The sequence below is a fragment of the Salvia splendens genome, chromosome 15 (genome assembly GCF_004379255.2).
Source record: "Salvia splendens isolate huo1 chromosome 15, SspV2, whole genome shotgun sequence".
Lineage (NCBI taxonomy): Eukaryota > Viridiplantae > Streptophyta > Magnoliopsida > Lamiales > Lamiaceae > Salvia > Salvia splendens.
The window spans coordinates 890,686-909,252 of NC_056046.1; the positions used below are offsets into that span (position 1 = coordinate 890,686).

The following is an 18,567-nucleotide window of genomic DNA, read 5'->3' on the forward strand; positions in this document are numbered from 1 at the left end:
TTCCTTATGGAATCTCGTCAGGAAGTCGCTGATCTTTTCGTCGCGACCTTGACGTACAGAAAGCAGCTGAGCCGAAGTAATCCGGGCTTCCGCTTTCTGAAAGAACCTCCTGTGGAAAGCATCCATTAGATCTCGGTAGGATCTAATGCTGCCTTGAGGAAGGCTATCGAACCACCTTCTTGCGTTCCCGATGAGCAGCTCGGGGAACAGCTTGCACATGTGGACCTCGTTGAGACCCTGGTTCGCCATGTTATATTGATAGCGTCCCAAGAAGTCATGAGGATCCACTAGCCCGTCATAAGTTATCGACGGAGTTCGGTAGTTCTGTGGTAGGGGAGTTCGGGTGATATCGTCCGAGAACGGAGTCTTCAATGCTCCGTACATGGCGAACCCGACATCTCTTCGGTACGGAGGAGTTGGAGTTCTCCTGTGATTCCGGTACCGAGGATTCTTTCTCCTGGAAGACATGACACTACTGCGGTAGTGACTGTCTCGTATGGAGGGAGAGGGAGAATCCGCCGTTTTCGCCTCCGGCTGCTTTTGGCTTTTTTGCAGGAAGGTTAAGAATTCCTCCTGCTTTTCAGCCAAAAACAGCTTGACAGCCTCGTTCAAATCGGGCTGCTGGGAAGACTCGGTGTGACGGCTTTTGGAGCGGCTTGTTCCTCCGCCATGAGAACGGGTGGTAGATTTATCCCTAGGCCGTTTTCCAGACCTATGGGATGGATTGGCTTCCTCCTGGTTCTCACGGGCGGGAATACGGGTACTCTGCGATCTGGTATGCATTTTTTGGGTTGAAAAAATGGTCAAAAATTCGCTTTATCACAAATTTGGTTCTCTGCTTCCCACAGACGGCGCCAGTGATGATTCCGCGAATTGTTGATGTTAGTAAATGCAGGAAAATACAGATCACGACACAGAGAATTTTACGTGGTTCGATTTACTGAGGTAAATCTACGTCCACGGGGAGAAATGGGGGCAGGTTTGTATTGCTTGATCTGGAATTACAGCTTACAACACAGACTTGCTATATGATTATTTCTCTAGAGAGATTCTAACCCCTTTCTATCAGATCTAAGTTCTATTTATATATTGAACTAAGATCGTGGCTTACATCATCACTCTAGGTCGTGGAGGTCGTGTAGGTCATGGCCTAAGATCGTGGCCTGAGTTGACGCCACGTGGTAGTGGGTGTGTTGGAAGTTGTGGAAATCCTGCATGGGTCCACTAACTCCTTGTTCGGTCGAATACTGAGACCGAACTGCTTTGGTTGCCGATCTGAGAGTAGAGCTTGATGCCGACCTGAGAGCAGAGCTTGGTTGGTTGGCTTTTACCGAGCTGTAGGCTGAGGCCGAACTCTTTGGTAATGCCGAACTCGCAGAGCTTGATTGGTCGGCTTTTACCGAGCTGTAGGCTGAGGCCGAACTCTTTGGTAATGCCGAACTCATACTCTTCCTTGGGCTTTGGGCTGATGGGCCGTCATTGCTGTCGGGCTTGTTTAGTACGCACCCCATCAAGATCCAATTCAATATATTATTTTTTACTTTGCTTTTTTAATGTCAAGAAAACTACTTTGACCAAGATAATACAAACATCCAAAAAGGGAGTACTTTTAAACTACAAAAATTCACAAAAATCGAGCCGGCGTTCATAGTCAAATATCAAGAAAAATACAAAGCCGGCTTGTCACAACTAATACCAAAATTAATCTTCAATTCAATTTTCTATTCTCTTAATCGAGCACATTGTTACAACAAATAATCGAAGCATCGGTTTCTAACTAAATTAAACAAGAACCTAAATAAAACATTTAGCTAAATCCAATGCATTGCTGCAGCTGTCTCAAAACTGCAGCTAGCATCTGAATTCTCCAAGAAAAAAAAAAGGTGACGATTTCCCCAATTTTGCTAAATTCGGAATATACTTGATTCATCAATATATCTTCTTATCTCTTCAATCAAACAAAAAAGAAAAGCATAGATTCCGTCGAAGATCATGGCCGATCACTCGCTCGAGGCCGAGAATTCTCCGGCCTTCCGCCGCGGGAGGCGGAGGCACACTACCCCGGTGAGGTCCGAGTACGTCTCCACCTCCTCATTCTCGACCTCGAGCTCCTACGTCTTCCCCCACCTAGGGGGGGCCGGGAGGGTGGCCAACCCGACCCCGGCCTCCCCCTTTGCCACAGACGGCGACAGGTCGTGGCAGGGGGAGCTCTCGTGGCAGTTCGAGCCCTCGGGCTGGCACGAGAATCGGGGCCTCGGTGCTGCTGCGTTCGGGCCCTGGGCCACGAGCCCATCTGCTACTCCGCGTAGCAGGATCTTCAGAAGATCGGCTAACGACTACTTTATGTTGCGTACTTATGGTGGGATCCCAAGTCGTGATTTCTCGGTATCCGGATATGATCTTACACCGCAGCCCCAGCCACGGAGGCTGGAGCTGCAGAGTTACATTGGGCCGGCAATGGTGGCAATTAATGAAGGGAGTGGGAGAAGTTTAGTGGATGAGACCGCGAGTCTTGACCAGGTGCCTGGCGATATGGACCGCCAGATGCGCCTGATCAATATGTATCGCGATCTCAACCACAAACACGAACACGAACAGGACCAGCGATGGTTCTCTGTTTCCCATGCTTACATGGATAGGAATGATCTTGATCATGATCATGACCTTCGCGATCATGGTCATGATCATCATAAAGTTGGGTGTGGTGACTTGGAAGGCGGCGGGGGCCACTCCATGCCAACTGTCGTTGATTATCACGATGAGGGTGAAGGTGATGACGAGGATGAGGAAGAAGAGGATGAGGCTGTGGCGCGGAGATCGGTTGGGCTGTTTGGTTTGTTTAGGTACGCGATGGTGCTCGATTTTGTGTTGATATTGTTTGGAAGTTTGGGAGCTTTCATCAATGGAGGATCTTTGCCTTTTTATTCTTTGCTTTTTGGGAAATTTGTGAACAAGCTTGCCCTTGGTGGATCTGATAAGGATAAGATGATGGAGGAAGTGGACACTGTATGTATCTATCTTCTTTATCTGTTAACACTGTCTATAAATACACCAACTTTCGATTTTTGAAAATTTGGCATGAGAGTACATTTCTTTCTAATACCTTTGGATTTTATTCCAAAAATTTGAGTTATTGACCAATTAAAAATATACTTATGGAAAATTCCAAAATAGTAAAATTTCTTTGAAAAAATTAGAGTTGGTTAAGAACTAAAATTTGGGTACTGTTTGCTTATTGTTTTTTATTACTATGAATAAGTTACTAATGTTGATAATTTTTCAGATATGTCTATATATGACTGGACTTGCAGCAATTGTTATGGTGGGAGCTTACTTAGGTAGGTCATCGGACGGGAGAAAAATTAGTTTTTTTTTTGTATACTAACAAACACATTTTTGTGTGATTGAAAATGCTCTTGATCCATGGTAGAGATCGCGTGCTGGAGGCTGGTCGGCGAGAGGTCAGCCCACCGGATCAGAACCGAGTATCTGAGAGCCGTCCTAAGGCAGAACGTCGCGTTTTTCGACACAGAGATAACCACAAGCGACATAATGCACGGAATCTCTAGTGATGTTGCACAAATTCAAGAAGTCATGTCCGAAAAGGTTCCTTAACTAGTCTCACTCAAATAGTGATGGAATCAGTTGTTGTGTATAATTAATAAGCCAAATAATCGTGTTTGTATTTGTGTTGCAGATGGCGCATTTTGTTCATCACGTTTTTACTTTCTTTTGTGGATATGCCGTTGGATTCAAGAGCTCGTGGAAGGTGTCTCTTGCCGTTTTCGCAGTGACGCCGTTAACTATGTTTTGTGGCATAGCGTATAAGGCCATCTACGGCGGCTTAACGGCCAAGGAGGAGGTACAATTTTGTAGCTTGGGAGTTGAGGGGGGCCTAAGCTCCCCCTAATAAAAGTTTTGTTTTTTAGGTCGTCGTTAGTTTACTTTTAAGTCATTTTAATAAAGGATGACTCAAAATGATCTAAAAATGACATTAAACCCAAATTTTATAAAATGACCTGAAACTGATTAAGTTAATTATTGACAATTAGATCACATTGTTTGGATCATCTCCCCTTGAATAACTCCTTTTATGTGCAAAAGGGTTCGTACAGAAAGGCCGGGAGCATTGCGGAACAAGCCATAAGCTCAATCAGAACAGTGATTTCCTTTGCAGCAGAGGAAATTTTGGCGGGAAAATACGGGGAGTTTCTCGAGAGATCGGTGCCTCTCGGGGCGAAGCTCGGGTTCGCGAAGGGGGCCGGGATGGGGGTGATTTATCTCGTCACGTATGCCACTTGGGCTCTTGCCTTTTGGTACGGCTCCATTTTAGTTGCAAATGGCGATCTCTCCGGTGGCTCCGCCATTGCCTGTTTTTTCGGTGTTAACGTCGGCGGAAGGTATCGTGCTTTCCCGCCTTTTTCGATTTAATTTGGTTATAAGGTGATTTATAAAATTAAAATTGTCGAATGATTAATTTTTGGTTGACTGCAGAGGCCTAGCATTGGCCTTATCTTACTTCGCGCAGTTCTCGCAAGGAACCGTGGCCGCGAGCAGAGTGTTCGAAGTGATAGAGAGAGTGCCCGAGATCGATCCTTACAGCTCCGAGGGGAGGAAGCCGTCAAGCATGCGCGGTAGAATCGAGTTCAGAGGCGTCTCCTTCGCTTATCCGTCGCGCCCCACCGTCCCGATTCTTCAAGCTCTAGATCTCGTCATCCCGCCTTCGAAGACTCTAGCACTCGTCGGAGCAAGTGGTGGTGGGAAATCGACCGTTTTTGCGCTTATAGAGAGGTTCTATGATCCAACACAAGGTGAGTTTTCGACGTACCATTTTGTTCATGAACTAATGAGAAATTCAAACCGAACCGAACCGAATTAACTGAATTGAATTTTAAGTAAAATAACCAAAAACTTAAACTATTTTTTATTTTAACTAAAATAACACGAAATTCAGTTTCAGTTATTTTAGTTAACATGGTCGTTTTTATTTGAAAATTCGATTTTTCGATTTTCCGATAGAATTTGGATAAGTTAAAAAGAATGCAGATAGAATTGATTCACAATCTAACGAATAAAACTAAATGCAGGGTTTATCAACATCGACGGTTACGATTTGAGGACTCTGCAGGTGAAGTGGCTGAGGAATCAGATAGGCATGGTGGGTCAAGAGCCGGTCCTCTTCGCAACCACAATCCTCGAAAATGTGATGATCGGAAAAGAGAACGCAACCAAGAAAGAGGCCGTCGCCGCCTGCGTCGCCGCCAACGCTCACTCCTTCATCTCCGGCCTGCCACAGGGCTACGACACCGAGGTCGGAGACCGCGGGACCCAGCTCTCGGGCGGGCAGAAGCAGCGCATAGCGCTGGCCCGCGCCATGATCAAGGACCCGCGGATCCTGCTCCTGGACGAGGCGACGAGCGCACTGGACGCGGAGTCGGAGGCAGTGGTCCAGAAGGCCATTGACAAGATCTCGGGTGGGAGGACCACCGTGATCATCGCTCACAGGCTGGCCACGGTCAGGAACGCCCACACGATCGTGGTGATTGACCGTGGCACGGCCGTGGAGAGCGGTGATCACTGGGGGCTAATGGAGAAGGGTGGCGCGTATTTTGATCTCGTCAAGCTGGCGTCCCACGGGGTGTCCATGGGACACCCCGTGGCGCAGCGGGCCGGGGAAGCCAGGGGTGTGGATGTGGCCGAGGCGGAGAGGCCGGCCGGGGGTGGAGAGATGAGCAATGTGGAGAAATCTATGAATGTGGAGATGGGAAATGAAGAGAGGGAGGATAGTTATAGGTTAGGGGAGGTTTGGAGTTTGCAAAGGCCAGAAGGAGGTGTGTTGATTCTTGGTTTGATTCTAGGTATGTTTGCAGGGGCAATTTTGTCAATTTTTCCATTTATTTTGGGTGAGGCTCTTAGGGTGTACTTTGATGATGTGGATGATTTGAAAGAGGAGATTAATAGGCTATGTTTGGTGTTGGTTGGTTTGGGATTTGGGTGCATCTTGACCATGATTGGGCAGCAGGGGTTCTGTGGCTGGGCTGGGACGAGGCTGACCAGGCGCGTCCGAGAGTCATTGTTCCGGGCGATGCTGAGGCAAGAGCCCGGCTGGTTCGACGCCCCGGAGAATTCAGGTGGGATTCTTGTGTCAAAGCTGTCTATTGATTGTGTTAGCTTCAGATCAGTTCTTGGTGATAGGATCTCTGTTTTGTTGATGGGCCTGAGCTCGGCGGGGGTCGGGTTAGGGATCTCGGCCCGTTTGGAGTGGCGGCTAGCGCTCATGGCACTGGCAGTCACTCCCCTGACGCTCGGGGCGAGCTACTTGAATCTGATCGTCAACATCGGGCCGAGGTTGGATAACGCGGCCTACGAGAAGGCCAGCACTATTGCCGCGGGGGCCGTGTCTAGTATAAGGACCGTGGCGACGTTCGGTACCCAAGAGAGCGTCGTCCGATCCTTTGACCGGGCCCTGGGGGAGCCCAGGCGGACCTCTGTCAGGCGGTCCCAGATCATGGGGTCCGTCCTGGGGTTCTCCCAGGGCGCGATGTACGGTGCGTACACACTAATTCTGTATTTCGGCGCGTTTCTTGTGAAGAAGGGGTACACCAACTTTGGGGTTGTGTACAAGATTTTCCTGATTCTTGTGCTCAGCTCGTTCTCGGTCGGGCAGCTGGCCGGGCTGGCGCCCGACACTTCTATGGCCGTGGTGGCCATACCGGCCATTTTTAGGATCCTGCACCGCAAGCCCTGCATTAGCAGCGAGGGCAGGCGGGGCAGGAGGCTTGAGGGTGCAAAATCAGTGGACCTCGAGCTGAAGAAGGTGACATTTGCTTACCCGACGAGGCCGAATGTGGCTGTGTTGAACAATTTCAGCCTCAAGATTAGGGCAGGGAAGATGGTGGCGTTGGTGGGAGGGAGTGGATCAGGGAAATCAACGGTTGTGTGGCTAATACAGAGATTTTATGATCCTAAAAGAGGGAGAGTTTTGATGGGAGGTTTTGATTTGAGGGAGTTTGATCTCAACTGGTTGAGAAGGCAGGTGGCTCTGGTCGGCCAAGAGCCATCGCTCTTTGCCGGGAGCATCCGCGAGAACATCGCGTTCGGGGATCCGAACGCATCGTGGTCGGAGATAGAGGAGGCGGCGAAGGAGGCCTACATTCACAAGTTCATATGTAGTCTGCCTCAAGGATATGAAACTGAGGTAACAAAACAAAAACCAAACTTCTAAGTTAACAGATTTTGTGTCTTATGTTGTGTTTTTGAAATTGTAGGTTGGGCAGAGTGGTGTGCAGCTATCGGGCGGGCAGAAGCAGCGGATCGCGATAGCGCGAGCCGTGCTAAAGAAGGCGAGGGTGCTGCTGCTGGACGAGGCTAGCAGCGCACTGGACTTAGAATCAGAGAGGCACATCCAGAATGCGCTAAAGAAGGCCTCAAGACGAGCTACAACTGTCGTGGTGGCCCACCGCCTCTCCACGATCAGGGAGGCTGACTTCATAGCTGTCATACGAGACGGCTCCGTGGCCGAATATGGCGACCACGAAACCCTGCTGGCTGCCAACCTGGATGGCATCTATGCCAACTTGGTTAGAGCGGAGACAGAAGCCATGGCATTTGCTTGACATGTCAAAAATGTGCATTAGAATGTCAATGAAAAAAAAGAAAAATAGAAAAAGACATCATGTTTTTCATTCCATTTTTGGCTTAAACTAGGTTGATTGCTCTAATTGTCTGAAAATTCATTGAGTACATTGCAAATGGCATTAGTTAATTTGTAGGTGAAAAAAATAAAGTCAAGAAAGGCTTCCAACATTCTAAATTCATCAGAATGAGGGAAGAAGATGGAGGGACATGGCACACGTCAGATTTTCAAAGAAAACATGAGGCGAAAATCGGGCATGTGCCCTGCTTCTCCACCTTCATTCAGCCACATTCTATGTTTTGCTGCATATTTGGATTCACCCATGAAGATCAGAACTTTTGTTTGAGTTAAGCAATGTACTTTTAATCTTATATATGCATTTATATACCACACATTCCACCAAGATCACCAGAAAAATATATTTTTGGTTGGGTGGAGTTTGCTTGAAAATGTGAGATCTAATTTATTTTATTTATTCTTTTTTAATTTTTGGTAGAGTGGATTATGTCTTCAAAAGGGTGGGTATTGGAGTTTGGCTGCCAAAAAGAGAAGTAAAAATGATGATAGAAAATGAAATTTACCAACAAAAGCTCACAGGCTGGCCACCCACCAACCATTGGCTTCATATTCATCCAACTAATGGAGAACCAAATCAAAAGTACAAAAAAAGTTGTTTAAATTGGCGTATCAAATTAGATCTATATTCACCATTTTAATCAAAGCAATGAGTTGATTGTTTAATGACTAATTGTAAGTGTAGATAAAATATCTCGACCAAGAAGGTGTTGTACATATTGGTACTATTTCAGTGATGAGATCACCACTCCATCAAAAAATGTCAGAAGGATTTTGGGTCTATGGGCTTGGTAGGAATTTTATGGTACAACAATGAGCTTAAGCCCCATTAGTATTTTTAAGTTTTGATAATTAACAACCTTTTTATTCGTAGGCATATATTGAGATTCTTGGTGTCTGATTTTTGCATTTTACTGATATTTTTTGCCTTAGAACAACGCCAATTTTATTTTATTCAATTGTGGCTAAAAATCGACGAAAGATATCTCTGATGCAATACGATAGTCTGGGTTTTAATAAATAATTCATAAAACAGAAATTGTTAATAATTTAAAATGATACTAAGCATGTACGAGCAAGCAAAAGGCAAAGGCAAATAACACACTTCAAACACTCTAAAACAGACTGAAAAATCCCACCCTCTTCTCATCACTCTCTCTCTCACTTGCAATATCACAGGACAGGCTTCTTCTCAAGAACTGAATAGCAATGTCACTCTAGTAGGCATTGTCACTTTGTATTAATGCATCTATAGCAACTGTGAAGACGTACCCGTTAATCCCAGAAGCACGAGTTGGTGTTGTTTGATGCGTCCTTGCTCAACGTCCCAAGTTGTGTCACCTTAAAGTCACAGTGCCAGCCAACTCGTGCGTGTTTGATCCTTCTGAATGCACACATCAGTACTCTCTGAATGTGAGATTCAAACGACCGGCTTTTAGAAGCGTTTCATCCATAAGATATCTCGGAGCACTGTCCGCTAAAATGTTACTAACTGCATGGAAAATGTGCCTAGATTTGCCACCAAAAATCAACACATCCCCTGATTCCAGTTCAACTTTATCTGCCTTGTCGACATCCCCCTCGTCCCCAAACAGAAATTCAGCTGTGTCCCCAAGAGAGAAAGAAACTACTGGGAGTCCATCCAGTAAACTTTTCGAACTTTCATCTTTGTCCTACATGTAACAGGAACAAAATCAGTACTTCAAACAAGGGGCAAAATCAGTAGTAGTACTTTAACTATGACCCAGCAGAGTTCGGTAGACAGAATAATTTAAATTCAGTTAAGAAAAATTTTACCATCAGGAATCAGTAGGGAAAATGAATGCACAAACCTTATGAAGACCAAGCTTGCCCATCTTTGTGTAGAAATTTATGATGCATACGTTTGGAGTCATTGGAGGAAGAATATTTCTTGCTTTCAGCATCTTATTATCTGACTCTAAATGGTTATGGCACTTCTCGATTGCTCCTTTGACCAACAACTGAAACTCATCGGGAATTGGGGGAGGTTTGGTTTGATCACCAGGCCTCAGATCACCATATTCACTTTTCTCAGGATCCCAATTCTTACCAAGGCACATCATCTTCAAGTGTAACTTTGCTCCATCACGAAAACCAGGCTGGTAAAAGCCTCCAGGGCCCCTACCAAGATCTCGGCATGACTTGACCATTTTAACCTAAACACAGGTAAAGACCGAGTTATACAAAGGACTAATGCTTCAAAAATCCCCCATCATAATGTTTTCTAGTAGTCAATAATACATTCCTAAGATGAGTGCCTCCATTTTTCTAAATTTATCATTTTCTTATACATTCTGCAAGCCAGGGACAGAAAGGGCTGGCATGATGAGGTTGAATGAGCATGCTACACAATAACTGCCCTTCTTCTCTATTATGGCCAAATCATAAAGAATTAAACTAATTGTGTAGGCCCGAAAATTGCATGAAAGGTTTAAACTTTCAGCCCCATTCAATCTAATGAACTGCATTGACAAAGCAAAGCTACCTTCATCCGATGCTCAATTATATGCTAGCAATTCAAAGTATAATACTTAAGTGATATAATGTAAATACTTCAATGATTGGATAAACATAATATGTCACCTGTTCATCTAAAGATAAATGACCCTTCAAAAGAATCATGCCAGGCCTAAAAACCTTTATATTGCCTCCTTGCATTCGGAGTTCTTCTTTCCTCTTGGCTTTATTTATTTTGTGCAGCGGGGTTTTCAGCTTCACACCACTACTCCTTCTCTCCTCACAGATATCAAACGAAAATCCATCATGCTGGGAAACAGAGCTACCAAATTTAGTTTCCCCACTAGCTCCATCAGAAGTTGTCTTCTTCCCACTTTGAACCTCAGGAGAGAATTGACAACCAACTGTCTGAGGAGACGTGAAGATGTAGTGTGATGGACTGCAATTTTTAAAATTCTGATCCCTTGATGTAATACTCATACCGCTCTCACTCAGCTTGGAGTCTGTTGGTAACGAAGGAAAGTTATTGTTGTAACATGGAACAATTGGTTCTGTTTTAGGAAAACTTTGGACTCCCTTTAAATTCCCATCTTTTGGTGGCACGTTAAGCGATCCATGAGATTCAGAACTAGGCTCACTTGGATATTCTGTTGACAACAACACATCACCAAACTTCTTCCTTACATCATCAACAGATGCTGTTTCTGTATTTCTCCTCACAATCTCGGAAGATCCACTACCGGAAGAAGCATCATCAAGATGACCTCCAGCTCCAGCCTGAAAATCGCAAAATAGAACACGTTACACGTCTAGTATGTATATTTTGATCTACTGCCACTAAGTGTGTTCAAATATAGCAAGATCATATATTGTGATAATACTTTCAAACAATTGTAACAAATGAGGTAGTCTCCACTCCAGCCACACCCCCATTGCCACATACACAAAATTCAGGATAACTCATATTTTCAAAATTTTCTGAAATCTAAACTATAAATGACCTAAGTTACTATATGTGTACTGTCTATATATATATATACACACTAAATTGAACGCAACAATCAATCACAGAATTCGATGGCAACGGAGCCAGCAAAAAAAGATATCAACAATAAAGACGAATTACCACGCCACGAGCCACCCATGGACCCGTCGGTTGCGCCGATCTCCCTTTGGCGGCATAGTGCTGTCTACCACCACCACCTCCGCCGCGATCGCGGCGGTTGTTGCCTCTGCCACGGTTCATCTTGCGTGAGCTGATACGACGGTTAAGGATTACAAAATTAGGTTTTGTAGCTACACAAATTGGTGGGGGAAACGACTGATTTAGGGAAGTAGAACACAGTGAAGAAGAGATTGAATATATAATCACAACTTGGGGAATCTGAATAGGCTTCGGTAAAGTTGAAAAGAATGAACAGTTTTTAGTGCCAAATAGTAGTACTAAATATTACAGTTTGATCCTTCTAAATTTTTTTATTTACAATTTGGGTGTATATGAATTATGATATTGCAGTAATTTAATACTCCTTTTCTAATTTTTTTCTTAATTTTATTTATCGGGAAAAATGTCAAAATAAAATTAAATGCATATTCCTGAAATTGATAACAGCAAAAATAAAAAAATAAAAAAAAGTTAACGCCCTCACAAATTTAGTCAAAATTAGGACAACATCTCATTACCCTCAAATTTCTCAGATTGCTATCGCGATATTTCCTTCAGATCGTTCGAATTTTGAGCGGAGGATCTATTTGTGGGGCACAATTTTGTATATTGTAGATCGGGGATTCGCGAAAAGTACACGGAAGGAGCTCACAGACGCATGTCAAAGGTAGCTGATTTAGCTCATTTGTGTTTTTGAATTCGATTTTATATTCGGATTTCGAGATTTCGTGTTGTTGATTTGTTTCGAAAATTGGCTAAATTCGTTTGTAGATGTTCGGGCTAGTATTTCATTTGTTTGTGGTAGTATAATTGTTGTTAAATTGGTAGAATAGTTGATTAGGGCTCTGCTCCATTGGAGATCAGGATCAATGATGGTGAAAGTGAAAGGGAAAATCGGTGATAGCAGGATTTTTTTACTTTTCCGACGCATCCGGGTGAATATAATTAGATTTTTATGCGATTTTCATGAAATCATGCCTGCGCTTCATTTCAGTTGTTCCTTTCCATGTAAATGTGTCGAAGGTTAATTTTCTAGTGTTTTCCTGTATTCAACATGGGACATTTTATTGAAGTGCGTGAATTCTATCCATTATCGGTGTATAAGTACTAGGATTGGAATCGAAGAAAACGAAGTAGATGACTGTAATTCGCGATGTCGTCTTCTTAGAAACAGCTAAAAAGTGTAACTCCATTTGTTACTTCTATAGGAAAATTAGTTTTACTCTTTCTACAAGCTGATTTAATTGTTAGTGTTGTGGAGGAATGCTAAGATTTAGGTCTCTCTTTCTATTATTCATTGATTTTGATAGACATCTTAATCTTGCAGGTGTGAGCTCAGGAAATAAAAATGGTGAAGTTGACTATGATTGCTCGTGTTACTGATGGCCTTCCGTTGGCAGAAGGATTGGATGATGGGCGTGATGTCTCCGATGCAGACTTTTATAAACAACAAGTGAAGTCTTTGTTCAAAAATCTATCAAGGGGTCATAATGAGGCGTCAAGGATGTCTGTCGAAACAGGGCCTTATATATTTCAGTATCCTTTGGATGCTTTTAAATAATTATGATTGTTTTGTTGCTTGTTTACATGCATTGTGTTTTTAAGCTGGTGGCTACTTTTACTATACTGACTCACCAAAATGTTGTATCAGAGATGCATGTGTATAGATTTGCTGACATCTACCTGTCTTCCTTGTGGCTATTTTTACATTAGTAATTTGCATGTAACGTCACAATTTTGCTTTCTCGGTTATATTTACCACTGTGTGTAGTTTGCATGTAACGTCACAATTTTGCGTTCTCGGTTATATTTACCCATGTGATATTAACTGTTGAGTTACAATAGCTGCACAACATGATTTAGGAATTAGGGGAAGTATATTAAAACTTAACAGGCAATGTCGGTTTTAAAATGTTACTATACTATTATTAGTGTTATTGCTTTCTTACTTTTCGCTGTAAAGTTAAGCCTTAATGTGGCTGCTTAGTTATATTATTGAAGGGCGTGTATGCTACTTGACAATGTGCGACCGTGCTTATCCTAAGAAGCTTGCCTTTCAATATCTCGAAGATCTCAAGAATGAATTTGAGCGTACATATGGGAATCAGATCGAAACTGCTGCAAGACCTTATGCTTTTATAAAATTTGGTGAGTCATTTCATTATCTTTCTCTTAATATCATTCTTCTCATTTCAATTACTTCATGTTTTTAATCGAGATCTTATCTTGTATTTGCTAGACACATTTATACAGAAGACAAAAAAATTGTACCAGGACACAAGAACTCAACGGAATATTTCAAAGTTGAATGATGAACTCTATGAAGTTCACCAGATAATGACTCGCAATGTACAAGAAGTTCTTGGTGTTGGTGAAAAGTTGGACCGTAAGTGGCTCCTTGTCAACTTAGTATTCAGATCTTAATAACTTACTCCCGACTTAATTTGTATTTGATGAGCATTTATGTTTCACTACCATTAACTAGAAGGATACGTGTATCAAGAAGAATATGCTTATTTCTTTGTTTGAATTTTGCAGACTTTACTTATATTCATGCATCCCTGTCTTGCGCATATCTAATGATCTATATTTTTCAGAGGTCAGCCAGATGTCCAGTCGCTTAACATCAGAATCCCGCATTTATGCAGAGAAGGCAAAAGATTTGAACCGTCAGGTATGACTGATTACAGCTTGCACTTATATGGCCTTGTAAGTTATGCTTACTAACAGAGTGTTTTTCTACTTCTGAGAAAAGTAATTTTAGATAGCACCTTAAAAAATATCACATACAACACTACCCTCTTAAATCTTACGAAACCCCTTACTGTTGAAAATTGCTGATTTCAGCACCAACTTTTGAGGTCTTAATGTGAGAAAACCTTGTTTGTATGTTCATAATATAAATAAGAAACATGTGTTTCAATCAGACATGACCAGCAAGGTTTGATCCACAAAACAGACTCCAAACAGCGGCATGAAGGATCATGCATGCAAAACTCATCAGTTGTTTATAGAAAGATGAATCTGTTGAGTGTTGTTATTGAACTATCATACTCTATTAACGTATTTATTCGTCATTGAACTATCATGTAGGCTCTGATTCGGAAATGGGCCCCCGTTGCTGTTGTTCTAGGAGTTGTGTTTCTCGTCTTCTGGGTCAAGAGCAAGCTTTATTGATCATTGCCCCATTTGCTGTTTGATGAGCTGCTCCGATCTTGCTAACGTGGTATTGCAGTTTCTTGGCTCATTCTATCATTTTATCTTTTGAAACCACTAGAAAAGGGATCTGCTTCCAAATTTTTGGCGGATTTTGGAAACTAAGCATGTCGGAAAATATAGAGATTTCGTACTATGAGACGAATTGATTTCAAGATGTCTTAGAAACATATAGCTTATGCTTGTTATCTTCCTCGGATGATTCTGAAATCGTGCTTTATTATCTACACTCGTATCAGCCTCACACGTGAACTCGTATCTCATTGCGATATTATTCGAATAGATGAGTTACATTGCATTTTAATTATATGCCAATTGCTATATACACAATGATCAGTCTCTGTAATAAGGGGCAAATAAAATCGACGAGCTATGCCCTCCAAATCCGAATGAGTTAGAGAGTGCTACTTTAACGTCGAGGCGTTCCTTCTTGTGGCCAACGAGAACGCTTGAATCCTGAAACGTATTGAATGACATCATAAATGTACACGTGAGAGAAAAACCGAATAGGAAAATGAGCACGAACACGAAAATAGTACCAGGCCTTGGTTTGGATGTTCAAGGTTGATATTTGGATGGATCCATCGTGTCTCTATAGCCTACAGGTTTAAATCAAAATCAAATCATCTAGCATGAAGCTTGAAATTGACTAATTACTATTACAACATTTGATCAAGTTTACCTTGATAGTTGCTATAGCTTCGACAGCCCCAGCAGCCCCTAATAGGTGACCGATCATAGATTTTGTTGAGTTCATTCTTAGCTGAGGAAAAATAAATTAAAAATCACAACATAAATCCAAACAAGATATAGAGAGATAGAGGTTCTAAAGTATAATAACCTCAGAATTTTGTGCAAACAAATGTTTAATAGATTGGTATTCAGCTAAGTCGAATGCTGGTACTGATGCAGCATGAGCATTTATGTAGTTGATATCTTCTCTATCGACTCGTGATTCAGCCAACGCCGTCTCTATACAACGAACACAACTTTTACCTGATTCGCAATAAACAAACCCGAGAATCGTTCAATTTGGAACGTAAAGCGTATAGGTAGTAGTTGGAGGCGTTTGTGTAGCTAAGAACACGTACTTCTACCATGAGCGTGTGGGTCCGTTGTATAGTATGGATCGAATGCAAAGCTTCCCCCTAGAAACTCGGCGTATATAGGCGCGCCTCTTTGCTACAATTGAGAGAAATAGAGGAAGTAACGTATTTGAAATAGAGTTTCTCGCGTGCTCGATTATTTGCTTTAGTATAATCGAAGCTTACCTTTGCGTGCTCCAATTCTTCGAGTAGTAGCACGCCTGCCCCCTCTCCGATGACCAATCCATCGCTTTGCTACTCCGTTATACATGTTGTACATCGAATTTTAGCGCAAGTTAATTAATTTGAAATATTAGTGAAATATTAATTGAATTTATTAAATGTGACAATTTAAAATACCATATCCCATGGACGAGAAGCTTTGGTTGGCTCATCATTCCCCATTGAAAGTATTCCACAAGCAGAAAATCCTCCAATTCCTTTTTATTTAGATAACATTGATTAAATCATGTAAGAACTGGAGATAAATTCGATCACAAATGAATCAAAACTAACCTATTGGAATTACTGCAGAATCAGAGCCACCACATAGCATAACATCCTGCACGTTTCCGCTTAGTCCGGATTTCAGACAAGCGTAAACTGAGTAATGAAACACGAGATGTAACACGAAACACGGTCACTTACGGTTTCCCCTCGCATGATATGTTTTGCTGCGTTTAGTATGCATATGTTGCTCGTCGCGCATGCTGCAGAAACTGCGTAGGTCGGACCCATCCACCCCTGCAATGCAATTTACGCACAAAATTTCATCGTTCGATACAATGATGTTCCTAAAATGGTCGAATCTATCTTGACCTTTCGACCTTTTCGTGGTTTTATGAATTTTATCATAGTTTTAATTATCCGTCTAAAAATCTTAAACCGCAAACCCAACTCACCAACTCCATTGCTAGAACGGCTGAGCCCATGTTCGTCGTAGCAAAAGGCACACAGAAAGGGTTCATCTTCTTATGCGACACGTTCAATGCTTCAACACTATCGCCAAAGACCTACCAAAAGTGCAACATCAACGACATAAACCCGAAAAAACTACTAGAGCCATCAAATCAAGACACAACCCGATCTCGGGCTGGGCCATGTTCTCAGGCCCGGCCCGGCCCGGCCCAATTTTCATATCTAGCGGGCCTCTAAAAAAGCCCATTTCTCAAGCAAGCCTACACCTCCCACCCGGCCCGGCCATTTGACAGCTCTAGCGGAGCCAAATTACCTTCATGCCCCCGAGGGCGGAACCGATCAAAATGCCACATTTACCCTTGTCTAACTCCTTCATGACATCATCTGTGATTTTACCATCTGTCAAAGCCTTTTTACCAGCAACAAGAAGGTAAAGCATGTATTTGTCTGCTCTCTTTGCTATCTTCTTTGAGATGAAACCATCTGCTGAGAAATTCTTGATTTCTCCTGCAATTCTCTGTTGATGAAAGCATCAAACACCAATAAATTTTGAGGAAAATTACTGTAAGAGGAAGAAGTGAAAAAAAGTTACTGTGGGAAACTGAGTAGTGTCAAATGACTCAATCTGGCTAACTCCACTGATGCCTTGAAGAAGATTGCCATAAAATTCATCCACATTGTGTCCAAGTGGTGATACGACACCCAATCCCGTTACAACGACGCGCCTTTTCTTCGATTTTGGTTTCTTCGTCTCTGTAGACGCTACAACTTTCTCCTCATCTGACATGGAATTTAAAGTTGATGATCTGTTTTAACAACTAAGTTGCAATTCGTCGTCAAGTGATAGTACTAAATTTGTGCATACAACAATTTATCCATATTTTGACTTTCAAAATATGTTGCATATTCGATTTTGTCTCATCGTTTTAGCTTTTTAACTAAACCATCTTGATCTTAGAATAATTGCAAGGAAAACCAATGTCTCAATTTTGAGACATTTTCCTTGTATGATACTAAAACGACGTGACAAAATCGAATAAATACCAAAAACAACCTTTATATAACACTTATTTACCTGAGACATGAGCTCGACTCAATCGCTTTGGCCTCCGGTTCTTGGATCCAAGATCCGCAAATGCACCTACACAAAACAACGCGCGAGAATTGCAAAACTCTTCGCAAGGTTCGATACGACAAAACTCCATCAAAGTGCTGAATCCACCATTTTTGCTACTAAGAGCCACCAAATTCCTCCTTCTCACCTTCTTTTGGCATTGAAAATAACTTGAATTTTTATCTAAATTCTTGTTTTCACTTGATGAACTCAAGCATGTTGCCACTAACCATGTGCAAAGAGGAGAGACAAGAGATGATGCTACCACCATTTTTTCAACTCTGCAAAAAAAAAATACAAAAATAAATGCTGAAATATATATTTAACATAACAAATGATTCATCACAAATCTTTCATGTCACATAAAAAGATTGTAGTTCAATTTTTTGGTTAAATTGAGAAAAAGAGAAATTCACACCTCAACTTGAGCCTGTCTTTCTCTACTTGCTAAAAGGCTCTTAAATGAGTGAAACTTATCGTGTGGTTTTCGTTTTGTGAAGTGAAAGACAAGTTTTGAAGTATTTTAATAGTCTTATGATACAATAAGAGATGTAATTTATTCTTAACCAAGTTGTTTACTATTGTTATGAAAGACATTCAAAGAGCATATTCTTACACATCTTGGGATATGAGAAGCCTTTCTTGTTGTATTCTGATATTCTCTAACTTCCCTTCATTGAAAAGGTTGGGGAGATGTAACAAAACCATACATAAACATAGATATTAAAAATATATTTTTTGAAAAATAGCTGGTGATAGGAGAGATGTCTCAGATTAAAATTCAAATAGCATTCAAATTCTCATGATAGACCAAAACGGCATCAGTTCGTCATTAAATACATAGATATTTCAAATAACGTCTAAAAACAATCCACCTAAT

The 18,567-nt window shown here is 42.0% G+C and overlaps 4 protein-coding genes across 4 annotated transcripts; 2 read left to right on the plus strand and 2 right to left on the minus strand.

Moving 5' to 3' along the window:
* The first annotated feature begins 1,691 nt into the window (after positions 1 to 1,691).
* LOC121767155 (ABC transporter B family member 19-like) lies at positions 1,692 to 7,655 on the plus strand. The gene is made up of 8 exons (XM_042163360.1): positions 1,692 to 3,006; positions 3,284 to 3,338; positions 3,431 to 3,606; positions 3,698 to 3,862; positions 4,105 to 4,400; positions 4,495 to 4,811; positions 5,088 to 7,198; positions 7,269 to 7,655. The coding sequence occupies exons 1-8, from the start codon at positions 1,993 to 1,995 to the stop codon at positions 7,614 to 7,616; spliced, it is 4,482 nt and encodes a 1,493-aa protein (XP_042019294.1). The 5' UTR covers positions 1,692 to 1,992; the 3' UTR covers positions 7,617 to 7,655.
* Positions 7,656 to 8,718: 1,063 nt separating this feature from the next.
* On the minus strand, positions 8,719 to 11,577 carry LOC121769019. Its single transcript, XM_042165664.1, has 4 exons — positions 11,316 to 11,577; positions 10,316 to 10,966; positions 9,544 to 9,888; positions 8,719 to 9,384 (listed from the first exon to the last, which is right to left on the minus strand). The coding sequence occupies exons 1-4, from the start codon at positions 11,433 to 11,435 to the stop codon at positions 9,109 to 9,111; spliced, it is 1,392 nt and encodes a 463-aa protein (XP_042021598.1). The 5' UTR covers positions 11,436 to 11,577; the 3' UTR covers positions 8,719 to 9,108.
* Positions 11,578 to 11,828: 251 nt separating this feature from the next.
* Positions 11,829 to 14,814, plus strand: LOC121767220 (25.3 kDa vesicle transport protein). Its single transcript, XM_042163443.1, has 6 exons — positions 11,829 to 12,021; positions 12,682 to 12,890; positions 13,342 to 13,502; positions 13,594 to 13,740; positions 13,952 to 14,028; positions 14,448 to 14,814. The coding sequence occupies exons 2-6, from the start codon at positions 12,703 to 12,705 to the stop codon at positions 14,529 to 14,531; spliced, it is 657 nt and encodes a 218-aa protein (XP_042019377.1). The 5' UTR covers positions 11,829 to 12,021; positions 12,682 to 12,702; the 3' UTR covers positions 14,532 to 14,814.
* Positions 14,815 to 14,903: 89 nt separating this feature from the next.
* On the minus strand, positions 14,904 to 18,332 carry LOC121767219 (3-oxoacyl-[acyl-carrier-protein] synthase II, chloroplastic-like). Its single transcript, XM_042163442.1, has 14 exons — positions 18,304 to 18,332; positions 17,649 to 17,968; positions 17,166 to 17,353; positions 16,887 to 17,090; positions 16,558 to 16,668; positions 16,304 to 16,399; positions 16,172 to 16,217; positions 16,016 to 16,095; positions 15,842 to 15,910; positions 15,662 to 15,752; positions 15,412 to 15,566; positions 15,253 to 15,333; positions 15,110 to 15,169; positions 14,904 to 15,026 (listed from the first exon to the last, which is right to left on the minus strand). The coding sequence occupies exons 2-14, from the start codon at positions 17,956 to 17,958 to the stop codon at positions 14,904 to 14,906; spliced, it is 1,614 nt and encodes a 537-aa protein (XP_042019376.1). The 5' UTR covers positions 17,959 to 17,968; positions 18,304 to 18,332.
* Between the last annotated feature and the right edge of the window lie 235 nt (positions 18,333 to 18,567).